Source organism: Ursus americanus, chromosome 16 (genome assembly GCF_024610735.1).
Source record: "Ursus americanus isolate L20-20 chromosome 16, mUrsAme1.1.p, whole genome shotgun sequence".
NCBI lineage: Eukaryota > Metazoa > Chordata > Mammalia > Carnivora > Ursidae > Ursus > Ursus americanus.
Window position 1 is genome coordinate 6,500,137 of NC_142142.1, and position 20,267 is coordinate 6,520,403.

General features: G+C 41.0%; 3 protein-coding genes across 3 annotated transcripts in view; 1 reads left to right on the forward strand and 2 right to left on the reverse strand.

Annotated features, from left to right (window-relative positions):
* The window catches only part of LOC123782525 (uncharacterized), a 382,057-nt gene that overhangs the window by 335,633 nt on the left and 26,157 nt on the right, over window positions 1-20,267 (reverse strand). The window lies entirely within an intron of this gene.
* LOC123782527 (olfactory receptor 51I2-like) lies at window positions 6,615-7,673 on the forward strand. The gene has a single exon (XM_045782741.2). The coding sequence runs from the start codon at window positions 6,708-6,710 to the stop codon at window positions 7,671-7,673; it is 966 nt and encodes a 321-aa protein (XP_045638697.2). The 5' UTR covers window positions 6,615-6,707.
* On the reverse strand, window positions 14,892-19,020 carry OR51E1 (olfactory receptor family 51 subfamily E member 1). The gene has a single exon (XM_045782804.2). The coding sequence runs from the start codon at window positions 17,879-17,881 to the stop codon at window positions 16,928-16,930; it is 954 nt and encodes a 317-aa protein (XP_045638760.2). The 5' UTR covers window positions 17,882-19,020; the 3' UTR covers window positions 14,892-16,927.

Here is a 20,267-nt window from a genome sequence, read left to right on the forward strand (position 1 = left end):
AGGTCTTGACCTCAGGTTGTGGGTTCAGGCCCCACGTTGGGCTCCACACTGGGCGTGGAGCCTACTTTAAAAAAATCTGGACAAATAAACACCAAAATGCTAACAGTATTTGTTTTTTAATGTGACACGTTTACTGGAATTAATATTTTTCCTTTATATTTTGAGAGTGTACAAGTTTGTTCGCAGTGATCATATGCTGCTTCCCCACTAAGAATGAACATCTGTCTCTTTCTCTTTCATTCTCTCTTTCTCTCAATCCCTATGTCAGGCTGCTACTGGATAAGAGGCTGGTCCTCCATCCTAAATGGCCAAAGCCTGCACTGACTCAAGTTTATTCTCCTAGCTCTGCTAGCCACCACTCACCTGAACATATCAGATTCCATACTGCTCACAATTCTCCTCTTCTGGATTCCAGTCCAAGAAATCAGATGGGCTCTCTTCGTACCCTCTCTACCAAGCAGTCTGCTAGCTATAGCCAGAAAATTCGGGCTGGCTCTGTGCCATGCTTTCTACAACATTTCTCACATATACTTCTCACATGTGAGAATGCTTCTCACATTCACGTACCTTTCTTTGGGCCTGATATGCTCCCCACCACGGGTGGTGGTCTCATTTCTGCCCTATTCCCACTGCACTCCTGTAGTGCCCACACCCTCTCCTTCCCATTCTGCTTCCTCCTAGAAGTGTTGTGTCTACCTTGTGAGGCTCTTAGGTAGACCTCTGGGACCATATTCATGCTAAGTACAGCTAGCACGGGTGTAGTCTTTATTGGCCTCTCCTACGGTCTTGTTTTATAAGCACTAATTCTACGGGCTTCCCCTGCAGGGCCATTCAGAGCCTAGGGGATATGTGGTGTCCACTTACATGAGCTACTCAGTTTGTTTGAAGCCATGCTTGCCTTAACCTTGCTTTGCTAGCCACATGGGCCATTAGCCTTGCTCAGCCTCATGATGCTTCCTGCTCTTGATTCCTGGTCTGGGAGAGACCCGCCATTTCTGACATGAGCTTCTAGGTGTTCTCAGCTGCATTTCTCCATACGGTGTCTCTCCGGGTAACCAATGAGTGCCTCCACTGCTAACCATACTATTTTCCAAACCAGCCACTTTTTGGGAATAACCCAAGCACACCATACCCAGGTACGGTGGCAATGGACCCAGAACTATTGGGATTAAGGCCATCAGCAACATTAACAGGAAATTCCTATATGCAATACTAAATGAGTGAGGAAGGAAATTAAATACCTCACCTAAAAATTGCAAGACTCTGGAAACGTCTCACTCACTAACTCATGGGTTTCTCTAACAGACCCTCCCCACAATATGGGATTGGGCATGAAAGACAATGTTTTCTGACCTCATGTAATTCACTGATCCCCATTAACATCGATTTCCCCATTGGTATAATAGTGGTACCATTTGTATTCCTGCCCAGATCAAAAGGTTGATAAGAAAATTAAGGAAGGAAGAGTGTCCATGAGCTGTCAAAACTCTCAAAACAGAGTTGTTCTCTTTCATTAATGTAGGTAACTATAGTCTTTTCGAGGTTCTACTTCTAATCCTCCTCTTAAGGGCTGGTGTCCAGAAGAACAGAAATATCCTCTGTGGAAATTATTTTGAAGAAGGAAATCCTGGTATATCTCTTTTCCTGGGATCCGATACGGTTGGGGATTCTGAAGAGGAAATCACAGTTTTAAACCAGATTATCTGATTGTATTGCACTCTCGTATTTATTTTACTTTGCCATGCTTAACCCTTTCATCAATATCCCTTAGATGTGCCACTCCGATCAGAATGCTATAGACTATCAGTGAAGCAATTAGAGATTTGGACTAAATGGTTACATGGGAAGCAATAACCCTCCAGCCACAACCACCTCATGGTTCTAATAATTATATGGAGAGAATTATAAAGGGAAAATAATATTTTAAAACAGGGATCAGCAGTAAATGGGTCTACCCCTATCCTATAGAGATTCTCCAACCAGTTTCATGTTTAAAGAATCAGTTGTGTTTCTACTAGTGAAGATTTTTTTTCCCCTAATACTGTCTTCCAAAATGCTGATATTAAAATCTGAATTGAAAAACTTTGAGTATCAGAAGGGGGAATGAAGCATGGGAGACTATGGACTATGAGAAACAAACTGAGGGCTTCAGAGGGGAGGGGGGTGGGGCAATGGGATAGGCTGGTGATGGGTAGTAAGGAGGGAACGTATTGCATGGTGCACTGGGTGTTATACGCAAACAATGAATCATGGAACTTTACATCAGAAACCAGGGATGTACTGTATGATGACTAACATAATATAATAAAAATATATTATTATAAAAAAAAAGAAAAGAAAATCTTGGGAATGGAATAAGATAGCAAGGAAAATTTCCTAGGTTGGAAGACACTCTGTACCTCTAAAAACATAAAAACAGAGATATGGAAGCCTCAGTAAAGATGTGTACCCCCATTCATCTCTCTCTGTCTTGGGACCCTTTATTCCCCATCTATCTTCTCGGGTTACTTGTTAAATATTTGCTGTGCAACCAAATGGGGCTTTCACAATGATGTCACATGAAGAACAGACACAGGAAGTAGGGGTGCTTAACCTGCATGAACAACCCTACGTGCCACGGAGAGAGTGGAGGGAGACACAATGAACCCTGAGTCTTTGAAAGGCACCACTTGGAGGAAACAGAAAGTATTCTGTGTGACTCCAGGAGCCTGATCTGATATCACTAAAGAGCATAATAAAGAAAAAAACTGCAATACCCAATAAAATCCCCTAGAGATATGGTAGAATGGATAAACCTAGAGATGATGATTCTAGGGCTCTCCTCCACAATTCAGTTGCTCAAATATCTCATTTGCCTTGTAACTCTCTATGCCAACACACATATCCCACAAATTTTCCATTCCCCAGGAAAAAGCAAGCACAGACTACCCTCTGTGGCTGTGCCTTGGACATCCCTGGGGAATAGCAACTCACTAAGGCATTCAGCCAATGGTATAAAGGTAGTATCTTAGTTGCAGAGTTTTTCTGGGCTCTTTCAGATTGTGGAGAGGAAGAGAAGTCTGCTACAAGCAAGGTGAGTACCTTGGGGCCCAGATACAATCCCTTCTACACTATTTAGAAGGACGGGGTTCTGGTTAGTGAGTCTGAGATCCCCTTTCTTCAGGCTGCTGCCAAGAGGAGGAGCCAATGGGGATGGGGGTGAGCAGATGTGAGAAGCAGGAAGAAAAGTAAGGAGGCCTGGACTTCCAGAGACAGCAGGTCTATGCCCTTAGATAAGGCAGAGGAAATGAAGGCAGCTACTTTCCTAAAGTGCATAAAATTTCCTGATTTTAGGTAATTACTCAGAAACCCAGTATCTGTGTCCTAACAAATTAGTACCCTTTTGCTTCTCTAAGTAGGGCAACAGTATATGAGTATCTTAAAAATCCCATCCCAGAGAGCATCCTGCCGGTGATCTGAATGTTTGCTTGGTCTCAACTCTCATTATGAGACTGTCCTTCATAATCTTCTGAGTATGAGGACTTTTAGAAAAGCATTTGGTGTATATATTGCAGAATGATTACACCATAGCATTAGATAGCAAGCACCTCCATCACATCACATAATTATCATTTCTTTTTTTGTGGGAAAAAAGAAAGAAAAAAAAAAGAAATGCACTTGGCTTTGGGGTTAAGAAAGCATGGTGGATTCAGCCCTTTGCTTCTAGGCAACTTAACTTTCCCTAGACACACCCAGTAACAAGTTCCCAGAATCCTAGACTGCTCAAACAGAGATTATTTAGTTCCTCAGGGGACAGCTATAATCTGTAATATCTTTGATCATTTGGTATCCTGGAAATAACAACAGAAGACCAAACCCGGTCTGATTTCCAGGTTTAAGCAACTTAATATAATGCTTTTGGATTTCATGGGAACCAGGAAACTTATCAATCCAACTTTGCTACTTAATGGGCAGAAAAAAAAATCTGTCCTTTCACCACACATAATCCCTTCCCAATCTCAGACTCTTCATAAAATTATAATATTCACAAAATGTAAAAAGAGATAGAAAGGCCATTATCTGGATATAAGGGAGAAATTGGCTTGACTGTAGAAGAGTTGTCCCTAAATTTTGGCAACTTGTCTTAAATGGTACCCTATAATTTTCCCTTGTGAGCTCCAGGCTTCTTGTAATACTCAGTTTAATTTAGCAATTGGATACTTCCACCACAGTCAAGAGCAACAGATCACACAAATCCGCAGAGTTGCATAGGACCTACATATCAATGAGGGGACAAGGGCAATTTCTACAATAAGATGGAGGATTTGCCAATTACTCAGTATTAGATAAATCAATGCAGGATGAAACAGAGAGAACAGTGATATTAATCCCAGGTAAAATTAATCCTCAGATTCCTGCAAATTAAAGAAGAGCAAAGAATTTCTCCTCTATTCTGATTTAAGCTACCAACGATAAAGACTATTTCCTGGATTGATCCTAAAATAGTAGGATAAAAGTAGATACTAACTGCATTCATCTAACGGAGCCCTGGGTCTTCATTATATATAAACTATACGGTATAAATTGTGAATATATGCACCTAGGAGGTTCTATATTACAGGTTGGGATGAAGAGGAACTGGGTTAAAAAATTAAAGAAACTTCATTCAGTTATTCATTTTCTTGTTCATTCATTGATTGTCCCTGAAAAAATTTAAAAATAAAATTTAAAAAGAGGACAGAAACTTTGAAATCATCCAAGTCAGAACGATGAAATTGAATGAGATTTTTGAGGAAATGTGACTTAGATTAGTAAAAAGAAAAGCAGGAAGGAGAAAATGATTAGCACAATAAAAGGCAAATGGCTTTATAAGAAGGACACAAAAGGTCACAATGAGCAGTAAAAGGACAATTCTGTGAGAAATAGGAAGGGGCTTTATTTGCACAGCTCCAAATCATGTAACCAGGGAACAGCAGGAGAGAAGGAGCCCTTCCAGATCATCTGATCCAACTAGCCCCACACTTCACAAATCTCCAGCATGTAGACAGCTCATGGCCAGTATAGGCAATGTAAAACCACTGAAAGTTTCTAAGCCCCGGAATGGCCTATAGGAACTCACTAAGCCTCTCACCTCCAGTTTTATTTTTTTAACATTATCACTGTTATTGTTCACTATATTATTTATTAAAAAGATGCAATAATACTTAACTTACACAGTTCTTTTTTTTTTCAGATTTTATTTATTTATTTGAGAGGGACAGAGAGCATGAATGAGAGGGGCAGAGGGAGAGAGATTGTCAAGCAGATTCTGCACTCAGCATGGAACCCCATGCAGGGTTCAATCTCATGACCCTGAGATCATGACCTGAGCCGAAATCAAGAGTCGGACACTCAAACAACTATGCCACCCAGGGGCACCAAACTTATATGATTTCTTTTGAGAACAAGAGATATTATTTACAAGCAAACAATAAGTGAGGGTTCTAATATCTGAAACGTAAGAGAGATTCAATAATTGGTAAATTGGTAAATTTGCCCACTACCAGATACTAAAATTAGTGACAATAGGACGGATCCCACTAAACACTAAAGGAAATTAAATTTATGTCTTTGATTCATGTTTTCAGTTGGTGTCTGTAGAAATTCTAACTCTTGGAAAAGCATCTCAGGGTCCATATTCCCTGTAGCTATGGCCCTCACAGCTAGGTCAGGTGTCTCTGCTGAATGATTTACAGGAAGGCACACTCAAAGATGAATCAAGACCTCAAGTGGGGTGTGCTGAGGGCTGAACAAAATGTTTGGCTAGATTTTTAAGGTTTGGGGGAATGTCGAATGAATAGAATGAACGGATGATTCCTGAAAAGCAACGTGTAGCCTGGATTACCAATTACCCAGGCTGATACTCTCTGGGCAAGGCATAGGTGAACCACAAATATTTAAGTGTTCTCAGTGACCTGGGGAGAATCAAATGTCTCTTCATTTACCAATGCTTTCCTAGTACTTCTGTTCATTTTCAGCCTGGGATATATAACTACTGGGATGTAATTAAAAGAGAATGTCCTAGGATCGATATTCAAACCCTCCAAACACAAAAAGATCTTGAGTTCTAATAATTGATTCAGGGGAAAGCTGCAGTATTCTATTCTTTAGATAGACTTCACAATTTCTCTTCTTTCACTTTAGCTAAAATAGTTCCCTTTTCTATCAGCAAGGTAATTATTAAACAACAATGAGATAATTACGTGAAGGCACTTAGAATACTGCCAAATGCAATTTCAATGGAATAACAGTAATGACCAGGACACAGATGACGATGATGACGGCAATGACCATGATGATGAGCATTTAGAGAGTGCTTTACATTTTAAAGAGTATTAACAAACATCCTTTCACTTAATGAAGACACTGCATGCTAAGGTGGAAACAGTATAAAATTTATATTTAGAAATAAATTCTAATTCAATTTCAGTCATTTATATTCTGATCATCATGAGGAAGTTAAAATATCCCCTACATTCTACATTTGTTTGCGAACATATTAGCTAATGTATGTACATTCCTAGAACAGTTAATAATACAAAGAGCTGAGAAGATGGGAAATCATTAATGAAAAAACCTACACAGCATAACTAAATGTCGCCCTAATAACAAGTGTCCTGTTATTATCTTTCTGTCTGCCCAGACTAAAGAGGTCATATCTTTCCGGAAATCTCAACTGTTTTCCAAAGATGCTTCCTTCCCAGTCCTATGTCAACATCTCCTTCTTCCAGCCACATGCTTTCCTGATGATTGGCATCCCAGGGCTGGAGGCTGTTCATGGATGGATCTCCATCCCCTTCTCCTCCATGTACACTGTGGCCCTCACTGGAAACTGCCTGATCCTCTTGGCTGTGAGGAGAACTCCCAGCCTGCACCAACCCATGTACTACTTCCTGTCCATGCTGGCCCTCACCGATGTGGGCCTCACCCTGTCCACACTGCCCACCACCCTGGCTGTGCTCTGGTTTGACCATCGGCTCATAGGCTTCAATGCCTGCCTGGTCCAGATGTTCTTCCTCCACTCCTTCTCTGTGGTGGAGTCATCAGTGCTCCTGGCCATGTCATTTGACCGCTTTGTGGCCATCTCCAACCCTCTTCACTATGCAGCTGTTCTCACCAATAATGTCATCATTAAGATTGGGCTGGCCATTGTGGCCCGTGCTACCCTCTCTCTCTTCCCAGTGCCCTTCCTGCTCAAACGTCTGAACTTCTGCCCTAACAAGATCCTCTTGTCCCACTCATTCTGTTTCCATCCTGATGTGATGAGAAGAGCCTGTGCTGACATCACCATAAACATCCTCTATGGGCTCTATGTGGTACTGTCCACTGGTGGCATAGATTCTCTGCTCATCGTCCTCTCCTATGTTCTCATCCTACACACAGTGCTAGGACTGGCATCTCCCAGGGAACGCATCCGAGCCTTCAACACATGTGTCTCCCATATCCTGGCTGTCTTTGTCTTCTTCATCCCAGGCATTACCATGTCCATGATCCACCGTTTTGGGAGGCACCTACCCCCCATTGTACATGCCCTGGTTGCCTATATATACCTGGTGGTGCCCCCTGTGCTTAACCCCATCATCTATAGTGTGAAATCTAAGCCCATCAGGGAGGCCATGATTAGGATGCTAAAGAGGAAAGACCAAGGCTGCTGAAACTATGAAATATAACAGGGTCTGGGTACCATAAAAGAAACTTCCTGTTCCTTGCAGGAAGATGTTACCCTCAGCAAGCACTGAAAACTCCCAGCCAAGGCTAGTGGGAAGACCATCGGGATTCTTCATGTTGCAAATTTACATTCACCATTTACTTTGTACTGGAAACAGTGCCAAGGATTAAAGACTGAAAAATATATTAAACATGAACCTTTTTCTCCACAAACACAATCTTGTACCAGGACAAAGGCAGGTAAATACAGAACTAGAATACAAGTACCATAATAAAGTTCTGTGTAAGAGATTACTAGAGGAACTGCAAATTAGTAGTTGCCAGAATTTGCCTGGGAAGATCAGACAAACCTCTACAAAGGAGAGAATGCTTTTTATTTCATCTTGAAAAATGTATAGGATTTTTCTAGGCAGAGTAGGAATTCAGTAAGAAAGAGAAAAACCTAGGAAGAAAGAGCAACATGAAAAAAAAGACTCCATGTTTCGAAGAAGTAAATGTGCTTGTGGAAAGATAAGCATTCCTGAACTACTTTACGCCTCTACCACTTGTTGTTTTTTTTTTTTTTAAAGATTTTATTTATTTATTTGACAGGGAGAGAGAGACAGCCAGCGAGAGAGGGAACACAAGCAGGGGGAGTGGGAGAGGAAGAAGCAGGCTCACAGCAGAGGAGCCCGATGTGGGGCTGATCCCATAACGCCAGGATCATGCCCTGAGCCAAAGGCAGACGCTTAACCGCTGTGCCACCCAGACGCCCCCTACCACTTGTTATATCTATACAGGTGTGACTGTGGCATAGAGTTTGAAGAGGGAGTGGTACAGGATGAAACCAGAAAGGTTGTACAAATTGTACAGAACTACATATACTATGCTGAGTAGATTGGTTTGTCCAAAAACGTATGAATCATGTATTAAATATTTTTTACTATAAAATAAGTTAGGAATATGAATTGCAGGTTAGAAGTGTGTTGACAAATAAGCAAGACCAGAGCCAAAAAGACTACCAGCTTAAGCTCTTATCTGATCTCAGGGTCTTCTCAGAAACCATTTACTCTGCCTATAACATTCTCATCTCCCCACTCCCCGTTGCTTATGTATAATTTCTAGCTTCGCTTCTCATTAGTCAAGTAGAAGCCTAATTTCTCAGAAAATCCTGAGATTCTCTTTTCTACATTATTCACTGGGCTGTGTTTGTCTCCTATGCAACATATGTACATATGCAATAGTCTGTCACTTGACTAGACTGTAAACCCCAAGCAAGGGTGCCAAAATATACCCAGTTTCTAGTGGTATCTGTGAAATAATAATAGCTGCTTAATAATTCATTTGAATGTATACATGAATTTGAACGGGGAAAAGAGCAATAGATTAATTAAGACATAACTTGGAAATCACCCCCACCTTTCTCCCAAAAGAATGAGGTTCAATATTACAAGATCTTAGTATATAGTGTCTGCACTGGGTAGGTAGGCTTATGTGTTACAGGTGTTAAGAACACAAAATATAGAGTCAGGAAACAAACCTTACTCCAAGTCTGTCAAACCTGTCTCTTTACCTCTGTATTAACCAGCTATCTAACTTGGGAGCATTTTACCTTTTACATTTTAACAAAAAGTTTCTTTTTTTTTTTTTCTTTAGTGACCCCTATGTGCCAGGAAATCTGCTAGGTAATGAGAATACAAAGGTACCAAAATCAAACTTGATTCTTATGGAAGGAATACACATCAATTAAATACCTCCGACTTCCGTGACCAGCCACAGAAATATCTCTTCTTTTAAAGGCTCTTGTAATTATCTCTAGCCCATCTGGATATAAACTCCCTATCTTAAACTCAACTGTGCCATCTAAAATAACGCAATCATAGCAGTGGCATTTTACCATATTCAAAGGTTTTGGGAACTAGACTAAATATGTACCCAAATAAATGTAAATTTGCAATGCCATTAAGGACATTTAGATTCCTGCTTCCCCAGTAGATTGTAAGTTCAATGAAAGAAGAGTCTGAGCCACCTTTGTTCTGCGTTGTATTCTCAAAGCAAGGTTTGCACTCATTTTAATAGCACTTAATGTTAATTGCACTAAAAATGTATTTAATGACTGTATTAGTTTTCCATTGCTGCAAAAAAAGTATTTACAAAATTAGTATCTTAAAACAACATCCATTTATTACTTAACATTCTTCAGGTCAGAGATATTGGATGGGCTTCACTAGGTTCTCTAACTGGGGGTCTCATAAAGCTAAAATCAAGGTGTCAGCCAACTGGGTCCTTATCTGGAAGCCCTGGAGAAGAATCTGTTTCCATATTCACTTGGGCTGTTGGAAGAAGCCAGTCCCATGAGGTTGTGCAACTGTTGTCTATTGGCCTTCCTCAGCTCCTTAAAGCTGCTCACACGACCTCTTTCATCACCAAACCAGCAACAATGCATCACATCCTTCTCATGCTTTGACTATCTCCTACTTCTTCTGTCACCAGCTAGGTGCAGAAATGTCTTTTCTTCTAAGGACTCATATGGGCTCAAGCCCACCTATCTTAAGGTGTGCTATGCCAAGTAATAGCACAATCCTAGAAGTGATATTTCACATATTCAAAGGTTTTGGGAATTAGAACAGGATATTTTCATGGGGTGTTCAGAATTTTGCCTACCACATTGACTAAATAAATGGATTAATTAATGGATGTTTCTACGAAAGTACACAATCAGGGTATCTGACCTGTTCAAAGGATCAGGAATGGCTTTTCTCAAAAAAAAAATAATAATAACAATTATGAGGGTGTCCAAATTTTGAAGAGAAATTAACTAGGAGAGTGTTTAGGGAAAGGTATATTAGGTAAAGAAAGCCTTGTCTCCAAAGAGCTTGTAGCTAGTCCTAGACATGGTACAGGTAACTTCCACTCACACTGAAAGTAATGGCTAGAATTTAATCATACCCAACTCACAGGAGGCTAGGAAATGTCTCGCTGTGCGTCCAGGATGGGAAGGAATTAGGTTTGGTGAGCAGTAGTCAATGTCTGCCATAAGCACCTGTTAGGCCCCAGGCACACTGCAGAATGCTGAGATGCAATGATGAAGAGATTCAAGGAAACAATGCCCTCATACAGTCACGTGCAACTCAACAGCAAACACAGGTATTAAATAAGCATTTCCCAAACATAATGAGTATTAGAAGAGAAGAAGAAAGTGTGTTGTGGGAATACCTATTAGGGAAACTGAGGATTGAAAAGAGAAATGAATCTCAATCACATAGAAGATCACATGTTTCAGAGGTGGTTGTTTGAATTTCTTGGTTAAGACTGTTTTCACATCATACTGAAGACAAAACCTGAAAAGCCTTGGAAATAACGCTCCCAGAAGCAGAGCTGATTCCTGTGCTGCTATAGTCAGATTGTCTCCTTGTTCCATATCACACAATACCCCAAATAAAGCACAGTACTGAAGGATCCCTCATCAGCTACCAGTCACCCTCAAATGGCCAATGTTATCTCCATCTGCTGCCTCACACTCCCCATTTTAGCCAGTGGCTCCCAAACCTTACGAACTATCAGGATCATTTATGGAGCCTTTTAAAATGTATAGCTTGCTGAGCGCTATGCCAGACCTCCTGAATCAGAATCTACAATAAATACAGGTCAAAGCAAAAGTGAAAAGGGGAATCACTAATTATTTTGAACTGAAAGAAAATGAAACATATCGAATTTGTGAGATGCAGGTTAAAGCAGCAGAAAAAGGAAATGCATAGCACAACAGGGCCTGTATAAGGAAAAAGACCCCAGTAACCTCAGCTTCCACCTTAAGAACCTAGAAAAAGATGAGGAAATTAAAACCAATATAAGCAGAAGAAAGAAAATAATAAAGAGAGAAAATCAACAGAACAGGAAAAGGAAAACAGTAATGAAAATCAATGAAACCAAAATCTATTTCATTAAGAAAAGCATTAAGATTGATAAGCTTCCAGCCTAACTGAACAGGAAAGGAAAAAGAGAGAAGACACAAATTGTCAAAACAGGAATGAGAGTGGTGACCTCACAACAGATGATGCACATATTAAAAGGATTTTAAGAAAATATTATGCCAATAAATTTCGCAACTTAGATGAGATGGGAAATTTCTTGAAAGAGCTAAAACATCTTAAGTCTGGATCAAGAAAGGGTGACACATCTTTCACTCCTTCTTGGAATCTTCCTTCCCATCACTCCCTTCTCTAAAGATACTTTCTCTGGGTGATTTTAACTAGAAGCAATTTTTACCTTCCAAATCCCACACTCCCTACCCGTGGAAGTGTGGCTTCTCTCGACATTTATATGTCTATATTTTAATATGGAACAATAACTCACAAGAAGAACAGCCTAAAAATAAAGGTAGGCAACACATTTCCTGTCAATCATGGTGGTGAAAAGATGAAAAGGAAGAATAAAAGGAGGGGGAGGAAATCGGTTTAGAAGAAAGTCAGGGCTCTGGACACATCTGGGAAGAAGACCCTGGTAGAAGAGCAGCTCTACTTCCTACTCAAACTACCCTGGGACCTCTGGTCTGAAGTGGACTTTCTCTCACCCACCCCAGCTCTGCTCTAAGTGAGAGACACTATAAAGAAAGGATACTTTGGGGTCAAGGAGCAAGCTCACATGGTTATTGGTGACAGAATATGTAGTAAATGAAAGCTCCCTAAGGTCAGGTTCTCTGTCTTATTCTTCTCTATTTCTTTAGCCACCTCCCCAAGCAGTTCTGACTTTATGCTGAATAGGATACATAAATGTGTTAGTCAGGTGATGCTGGCTCATGACACGGTGACATGGTGCCACCTGCCTCAGCATCGACTCTTCCTATAACTTCTCTCAGGAATGTCCGTTTTTCCAAGCTACTCCTTTGCCTACCAGTTTCCATGGGGAAGTCTAACACCAACAACTGCATCCTCTTCTGTGTCCCCATTTCAGATCTCCAGATTCTCCATCCCCCCATTCTTTAACTTTTTTAGAATTAAAAACCTGTATCCCCATTAGCTTCCTTAGGAATAGAAAAGGCAAACTACAATCTGATTCTGCATCAGCTTCATCGGATCAAGGTTAACATAAAGAAAGCTTTGAGATGTGAGGGGAATGGATAAGAAGTTGTTCTGAGAATACAGTAGTCCCCCACTTACCCACAGTTTCACTTTCCGTGGCTTAGTTACCCACAGTCAACCGCATCTAGAAGCAGATGAACCTCCTTCTGACACGTCCTAAGAGAGTCAATAGTAGCCTAATGCTGCATCGCAATGCCTACATCAGCCACCTCAGTTCATCTTATCCTGTAGCCATTTTATCATCTCACATCATCAGAAGAAGAAAGGTGAGTACAGTACAATAAGATATTTTGAGAAAGAGACACCACATTCACATAACTTTTATTATGATATAATTGTTCTATTTTATCATTAGTTATGTTGCTAACCTCATACTGTGCCTAATTTATAAGTCAAACTATATCATAGGTATGTATATAGAGGAAAAAAATATAGTTCGATATTATCTGCAGTTTCAGGCATTCGATGAGGGTCTTGGAATGTATCCCCTGTGGATAAGGGGGGACTACTGTACCTTAAGAGATAAACAATAAATGTCAACTCTGAAATTCTAAACCAATGGTATAATACGGTCTTTTCCCAAATTCAGGTCTGTCTATCTTAAAGGCAAGACAGTGGAAGGGTTAACCCTCCACATGTATGTCCATCGCACCCAAGGGAGTCTTAACTTAATTAAAGGAGTAATACAGGATATCTTATTAACTTGAATACATATGACTCAGAAGTCTCACCCAAACTTTCCTGAACTATAAATGGTCCTGTGTTAAAGTATGAGCCAAGAGGTCTAGGGACACTGAACAGAAAATGTTTCTTTTGGCCTGACAAATGATAAAGAGCTTCATTTTGTAAGGTGTTACTAAAAAGAAAAAATGGCAAAAGGCAATTCAAAGGAAACAGAGTGAAACAGAGGATTTAAAAGTGCATGAAACCATTGGGAGCAAGTACTATAAAGCAGCTGAAAAACACACTATGTGCAAAAATTAGAGTTATTATACTTGAAAAAATAAGATGGGAACAGGTATATAAGTGAAAAAGAATGCCTACTGTCATTCTAAGAATTAACGCTATATGGCAGGCAATAAAAGACCTTCAGTGGATTTTAAGTAGGGGAGCAAGATAATCAGAACTGTGTTTGGAAAAGCTCCTGCGAACTACATGGGATTTAGGGCTAGTGCGAAAGACGTTCAAGGCAAGGAGACACATGTGGAGATATGGCAAACCTCCAAACGAGACGTGAGTAGCTGGACTAGAGCGCTCGCAGTCAGGATGGAGAACACAAGGCATGTTTATGAAAAATTTCTAAATAAACCTAAAAAAAAATGAGTAACTTACAGACTGAGATTTAATATTACTCAGACTTCACCTGGACCCAACAAAGTGGCTGAGATGGTAGAGACAGAGACAGCAATGTCCAAAGAAAGGAAATGGGGAAGGTAAAAGGATAGCCATGTGAAAGGCACATGATGAAGGTCCTTGTCCAGAACACACCCTAACTTCCAGCCAAATCTCCTCAAAGAGGCAGCCTATCCCTCTCATTCTAGTTCTTAACGCCAGATCCTTCCAGGTGACCCAGGAAGGATTCATGAAGTAAGTGACAAGAAATGTGATCTAGAAGTCAAAAGAGTCCTGCTATAGTTTTGTTTCTATATCTGGCATTTACTATTTATTAAGAAATTACAAAAGGAAGGTAGTGGAAAGAGTGGTGGGGGGGGTCTCTGTGTGTGTGTATATGTGTGTGTGTGTGTGTGTGTTTATACTCACAAAATGGTTAAGTTACTTAAGATCAAAGCCACGAAACTTATCCTCAGCATATTAACTATCACAGACTTCTAAAATCTAGGATAACGGCTGCGTCTTCAGAAAAAAATTTAAAATGGGTCTGATTCATCTGTTTAGTATCCACGTCTCTAATAGGTTTTCAAATATATTTTTTCAAATATAAAACAGATACACACATTCATCATATGCCCATACAGAAGCATGCATTCAAACACTTATAAAAAATCTGGAGAGGGGCTCCTCAGCGGCTCAGTTGGTTACGCATCCAACTCTTGATTTCAGCTCAGGTCTTGACCTCAGGTTGTGGGTTCAGGCCCCACGTTGGGCTCCACACTGGGCGTGGAGCCTACTTTAAAAAAATCTGGACAAATAAACACCAAAATGCTAACAGTATTTGTTTTTTAATGTGACACGTTTACTGGAATTTATTATATTTTTCCTTTATATTTTGAGAGTGTACAAGTTTGTTCGCAGTGATCATATACTGCTTCCCCACTAAGAATGAACATCAGTCTCTTTCTCCCTCTTTCATTCTCTCTTTCTCTCAATCCCTATGTCAGGCTGCTACTGGATAAGAGGCTGGTCCTCCATCCTAAATGGCCAAAGCCTGCACTGACTCAAGTTTATTCTCCTAGCTCTGCTAGCCACCACTCACCTGAACATATCAGATTCCATACTGCTCACAATTCTCCTCTTCTGGATTCCAGTCCAAGAAATCAGATGTGCTCTCTTCGTACCCTCTCTACCAAGCAGTCTGCTAGCTATAGCCAGAAAATTCGGGCTGGCTCTGTGCCATGCTTTCTACTATATTTCTCACATATACTTCTCACATGTGAGAATGCTTCTCACATTCACGTACTTTTCTTTGGGCCTGATATGCTCCCCACCACGGGTGGTGGTCTCACTTCTGCCCTATTCCCACTGCACTCCTGTAGTGCCCACACCCTCTCCTTCCCATTCTGCTTCCTCCTAGAAGTGTTGTGTCTACCTTGTGAGGCTCTTAGGTAGACCTCTGGGACCATATTCATGCTAAGTACAGCTAGCAGGGGCGTAGTCTTTATTGGCCTCTCCTACGGTCTTGTTTTATAAGCACTAATTCTACGGGCTTCCCCTGCAGGGCCATTCAGAGCCTAGGGGATATGTGGTGTCCACTTACATGAGCTACTCAGTTTGTTTGAAGCCATGCTTGCCTTAACCTTGCTTTGCTGGCCACATGGGCCATTAGCCTTGCTCAGCCTCATGATGCTTCCTGCTCTTGATTCCTGGTCTGGGAGAGACCCGCCATTTCTGACATGAGCTTCTAGGTGTTCTCAGCTGCATTTCTCCATACGGTGTCTCTCCGGGTAACCAATGAGTGCCTCCACTGCTAACCATACTATTTTCCAAACCAGCCACTTTTTGGGAATGACCCAAGCACACCATACCCAGGTACGGTGGCAAATGGACCCAGAACTATTGGGATTAAGGCCATCAGCAACATTAACAGGAAATTCCTATATGCAATACTAAATGAGTGAGGAAGGAAATTAAATACCTCACCTAAAAATTGCAAGACTCTGGAAACGTCTCACTCACTAACTCATGGGTTTCTCTAACAGACCCTCCCCACAATATGGGATTGGGCATGAAAGACAATATTTTCTGACCTCATGTAATTCACTGATCCCCATTAACATCGATTTCCCCATTGGTATAATAGTGGTACCATTTGTATTCCTGCCCAGATCAAAAGGTTGATAAGAAAATTAAGGAAGGAAGAGTGTCCATGAGCTGTCAAAACTCTCAAAACAGAGTTGTTCTCTTTCATTAATGTAGGTAACTATAGTCTTTTCGAGGTTCTACTTCTAATCCTCCTCTTAAGGGCTGGTGTCCAGAAGAACAGAAATATCCTCTGTGGAAATTATTTTGAAGAAGGAAATCCTGGTATATCTCTTTTCCTGGGATCCGATACGGTTGGGGATTCTGAAGAGGAAATCACAGTTTTAAACCAGATTATCTGATTGTATTGCACTCTCGTATTTATTTTACTTTGCCATGCTTAACCCTTTCATCAATATCCCTTAGATGTGCCACTCCGATCAGAATGCTATAGACTATCAGTGAAGCAATTAGAGATTTGGACTAAATGGTTACATGGGAAGCAATAACCCTCCAGCCACAACCACCTCATGGTTCTAATAATTATATGGAGAGAATTATAAAGGGAAAATAATATTTTAAAACAGGGATCAGCAGTAAATGGGTCTACCCCTATCCTATAGAGATTCTCCAACCAGTTTCATGTTTAAAGAATCAGTTGTGTTTCTACTAGTGAAGATTTTTTTCCCCTAATACTGTCTTCCAAAATGTTGATATTGAAATTTGAATTGAAAAACTTTGAGTAAAAAGGAAGTTTTCACTGACACCTAGGGATCTGATGTATGGGTGGTCACATGGAAAAGACGAAGTATGCGCTGCCGGATCTCCTTTGTCTTGACTCCGTAAACAACAGGGTTGAGCACAGGAGGAACAAGCAGGTAGATGTTGGCCATGGTGATGGGTAGGAGGGAGTCACGCCGCTTGCCAAAACGGTGTACCATAGATAATCCAATGAAAGGGACATAAAATATGAAAACAGCACATACATGAGAGACACAAGTGCCAAATGCCTTTGCTTGGGCTTCACGTGTCAAGCCCAACACAGTCTTGAGGATAAGCAGATATGACAAAGAGATGAGAAGTGAGTCCAGGCCAATGGCAGAGATTATGACAATGAGGCCATAGATGATATTGACACGGATGTCAGCACAAGCCAGTTTCATGACATCTTGGTGTAGGCAGTAGGAATGGGAAAGAATGTTGGAGTGGCAGAAAGGCAGCCGTTTGATGAAAATAGTCAGGGGTGCCATAAGTGCAGTACCCCGTACCACAGCAGCCATGCCAATCTTGGTAATACGAGGCAATGTTAGCACAGTGGCATGGCGTAATGGGTGGCAAATGGCCACATAGCGGTCAAAGGCCATGGCCAGCAGTACCGTGGACTGCATGCCAGATAAGGAGTGGATGGCAAACATCTGTAGCAGACAAGCATCAAATTGGATGACAGTGGAATTGAACCAGAAGATGGCCATCATTTTGGGCATAGATGAAGTGGAGATAAGGATGTCAAGGCCAGAAAGCATACAAAGAAAAATATACATGGGTTCATGTAGGCTGTGCTCAGTCCGCACAATGTAGATGATTGTCAGGTTTCCTAGCACAGCAATAAGGTAGAGGGAGCACAATGGGAAGGCCAACCAGAACTGAGCTTCTTCCCAGCCTGGAAGGCCTATTAAAATAAAATATGTGGCACTGGATTCATTGTTACTGGGGTCCACCATAGTGAAGAAGCTGAGCCTCAACCAGTGCCAGGCAGGTAGAGGCTGGAATACAAAAACAAGCCATTGTCAGATCCTCCAGGATCCCAATACCATGCTTTTTTCCCTCCACCCTGATGTCCTATTTTCTAACCCAAACTCTAACTTCATTGCCTATCCAAACTGATTCTATTCTAAACTCAACCTAACCACCATTTGCAACTCAAGGCCCAGTTCTAATTACTAATCCCACCTCTAAAGTCAATCCTGAAAACAAGTGAAATACTAAGACAAGTTGCCAGAAAGCAGTTGAGTGTGAAGAAGAGCTAATGGCCAGCATCAGGAAGGACTTACACCATTCACTGGGCTCAGGATGTGTCAGTAATCTTTGTTCCACTATTACACAGGGGTTCCCTCAGACCAGACAGAGAGCAAAACACTGGGAGCACGAGGTTTAGACAGAGAATGAAAGTTTAATTCAAACTGCTGGAGGGAGAAGGTATAAGGAGCCATATTTAACCTAGAATTTCAGGCAAAGAAGCCAAAGTCAACAGTGTCTCAAATCTTCTGTAAGACCTCTCTGTAACCTATGACAATATTAGGAGTTCCCTCCTTCTTAAAAATTTCTCCCTTCTGCTCCTGCTGCTCCTAATCTCTCTCTGATCACCAGTTCTTGGTCTTCTTTCTGCATCTTCAGCCTCTTTCACCTTGACCTTTAAGCATACTTTTAGGTAATAATGCTCTCAGAATTTTATCCTTAGTTGTCCTGTTGTTCTACACCCTCTACCCTGGCCATCTTGTCCCTTCCAATAAATCCAATTGTTATGCATAAACTACTGATTCCCAAATCTGTTTACCAAGCTTTGAATTGTCTTTTGTGATCCAGATTCAGAATTCTAAAGTCTTCCTGAAAGGAATCACCTGTCTCTCAAGCACATCAAACTCTTCCTGTCCAAAAAACAAATTCTTTCAGAGGCAGTATTGTATGGTTGTTAAGACTATGAGCTTTGAAATCAATCCTGGATTCATATCCCAGTGGATAAACTTCACTGTGCCATCTGGGCAAATCATTTAACCTTTCTAAGCCTCAGTTTCCCCATCATTAAAACAAGGATAATAGTTGCTGCGTAACAGAGCTCAATGCGAGGATTCAGTGAGACGATGAGTATAAAGCATTTAATACAATGCCTGACACATAGTAAATATGCAAATAATTACATCTGTTGTTGTTAACTGTTCTCCTCTAGCATGTCCTTTCTTCTGTGGGGTGGCCTGAACAGCCACAGAAGCTCAGAGACTCTGAGTCTGTCTGCCATGCCTCCAGTGCATCTGTCTTTATCTGCACAATCCCAACAATCTTCCAAGCAAATGAAATCAGCTCACTATCTATTGCTTAAAAAAATACCTCTCAAAGTTCCACATTAATTCTAGAAAAAAGATCAAACTGTTAGGTTGTGGCAAAAAGTCTGTCTTCTAGCATCTGGCGCTAGGTTTCTCTCTAACCACTGCTGACCATGGTCCCTGTGCTCTAGCCACATTCGAATGCATGCCATTTCACGAAGGTGGCACTGATTCCCACGCTTCTATGTCTTTTTGTCTTTTTTATTTCTCATCCCTTCATCAAGATCTTCCCAGATCCCTCTCCTTGACTTCCCACTGAGCAAAATCTCACTCATCTTTTATATCCTTTTACTGTCTCTCTCCTATGCTGTTTTGCTAAGCTTCTACCCCTGGGTCTAATTAAATGTTTCCTGCCCTGTGCTCCCAAAGAACTTTGTTTAGGTCTCTTTTCAAGCATTTATAGTCCTGAGCTATAATTATTCCTGTATTTGTTTTCCCCTGAATTATGGATTCCTGAATGGCAGGAACCCTACCATATTTATTAATTAGTATTTAGTTAACATTTATTGAAAATGAAAGTGAGTTTTATCAAAAGAAGCATCCCTCAATAGGACTGCCAGTTGGGTGAACTATACAGTCTCTGGAGAAGAATGAAAGAATGTTTAGAAGGTCAGTGCAGGATAGTCTTAATTTTAGAACAAGAATCTTTAGGGTCAAACAGAAAAGGCCTTTCTTACCCCTGAGAGAATACATGGAGAAGGCATGAGAGAATACATGGAGAATGGGGCAGGTACAAAGCCTTGGCTCTACATAAATGCAAAGTAGGCATGCAGTACGGTTTATGCCCAAGAGACGGGGTGACCTAGGATCCCTCCTCTGCAGACATCAGCAAGAAGGCTCTGCTACTCCAGAGGGCCAGATATCTACACCATACAAAAATTTCACAAGAACAGACATGGTAGAATGGGATCACAGTGTGCCACCTTAAGAAACACTGGGAAAGAATCATGGATTCGCATATTCCACCCGATTACTTCTCAGGGCCAAGTGATGTGGCAAGCAGAATTCT

Bases quoted from the DNA above. Each gene is read 5' to 3' on its own strand.
- LOC123782527 (XM_045782741.2), top strand. From the start codon at position 6,708: ATGCTTCCTTCCCAGTCCTATGTCAACATCTCCTTCTTCCAGCCACAT.
- OR51E1 (XM_045782804.2), bottom strand. From the start codon at position 17,881: ATGGTGGACCCCAGTAACAATGAATCCAGTGCCACATATTTTATTTTA.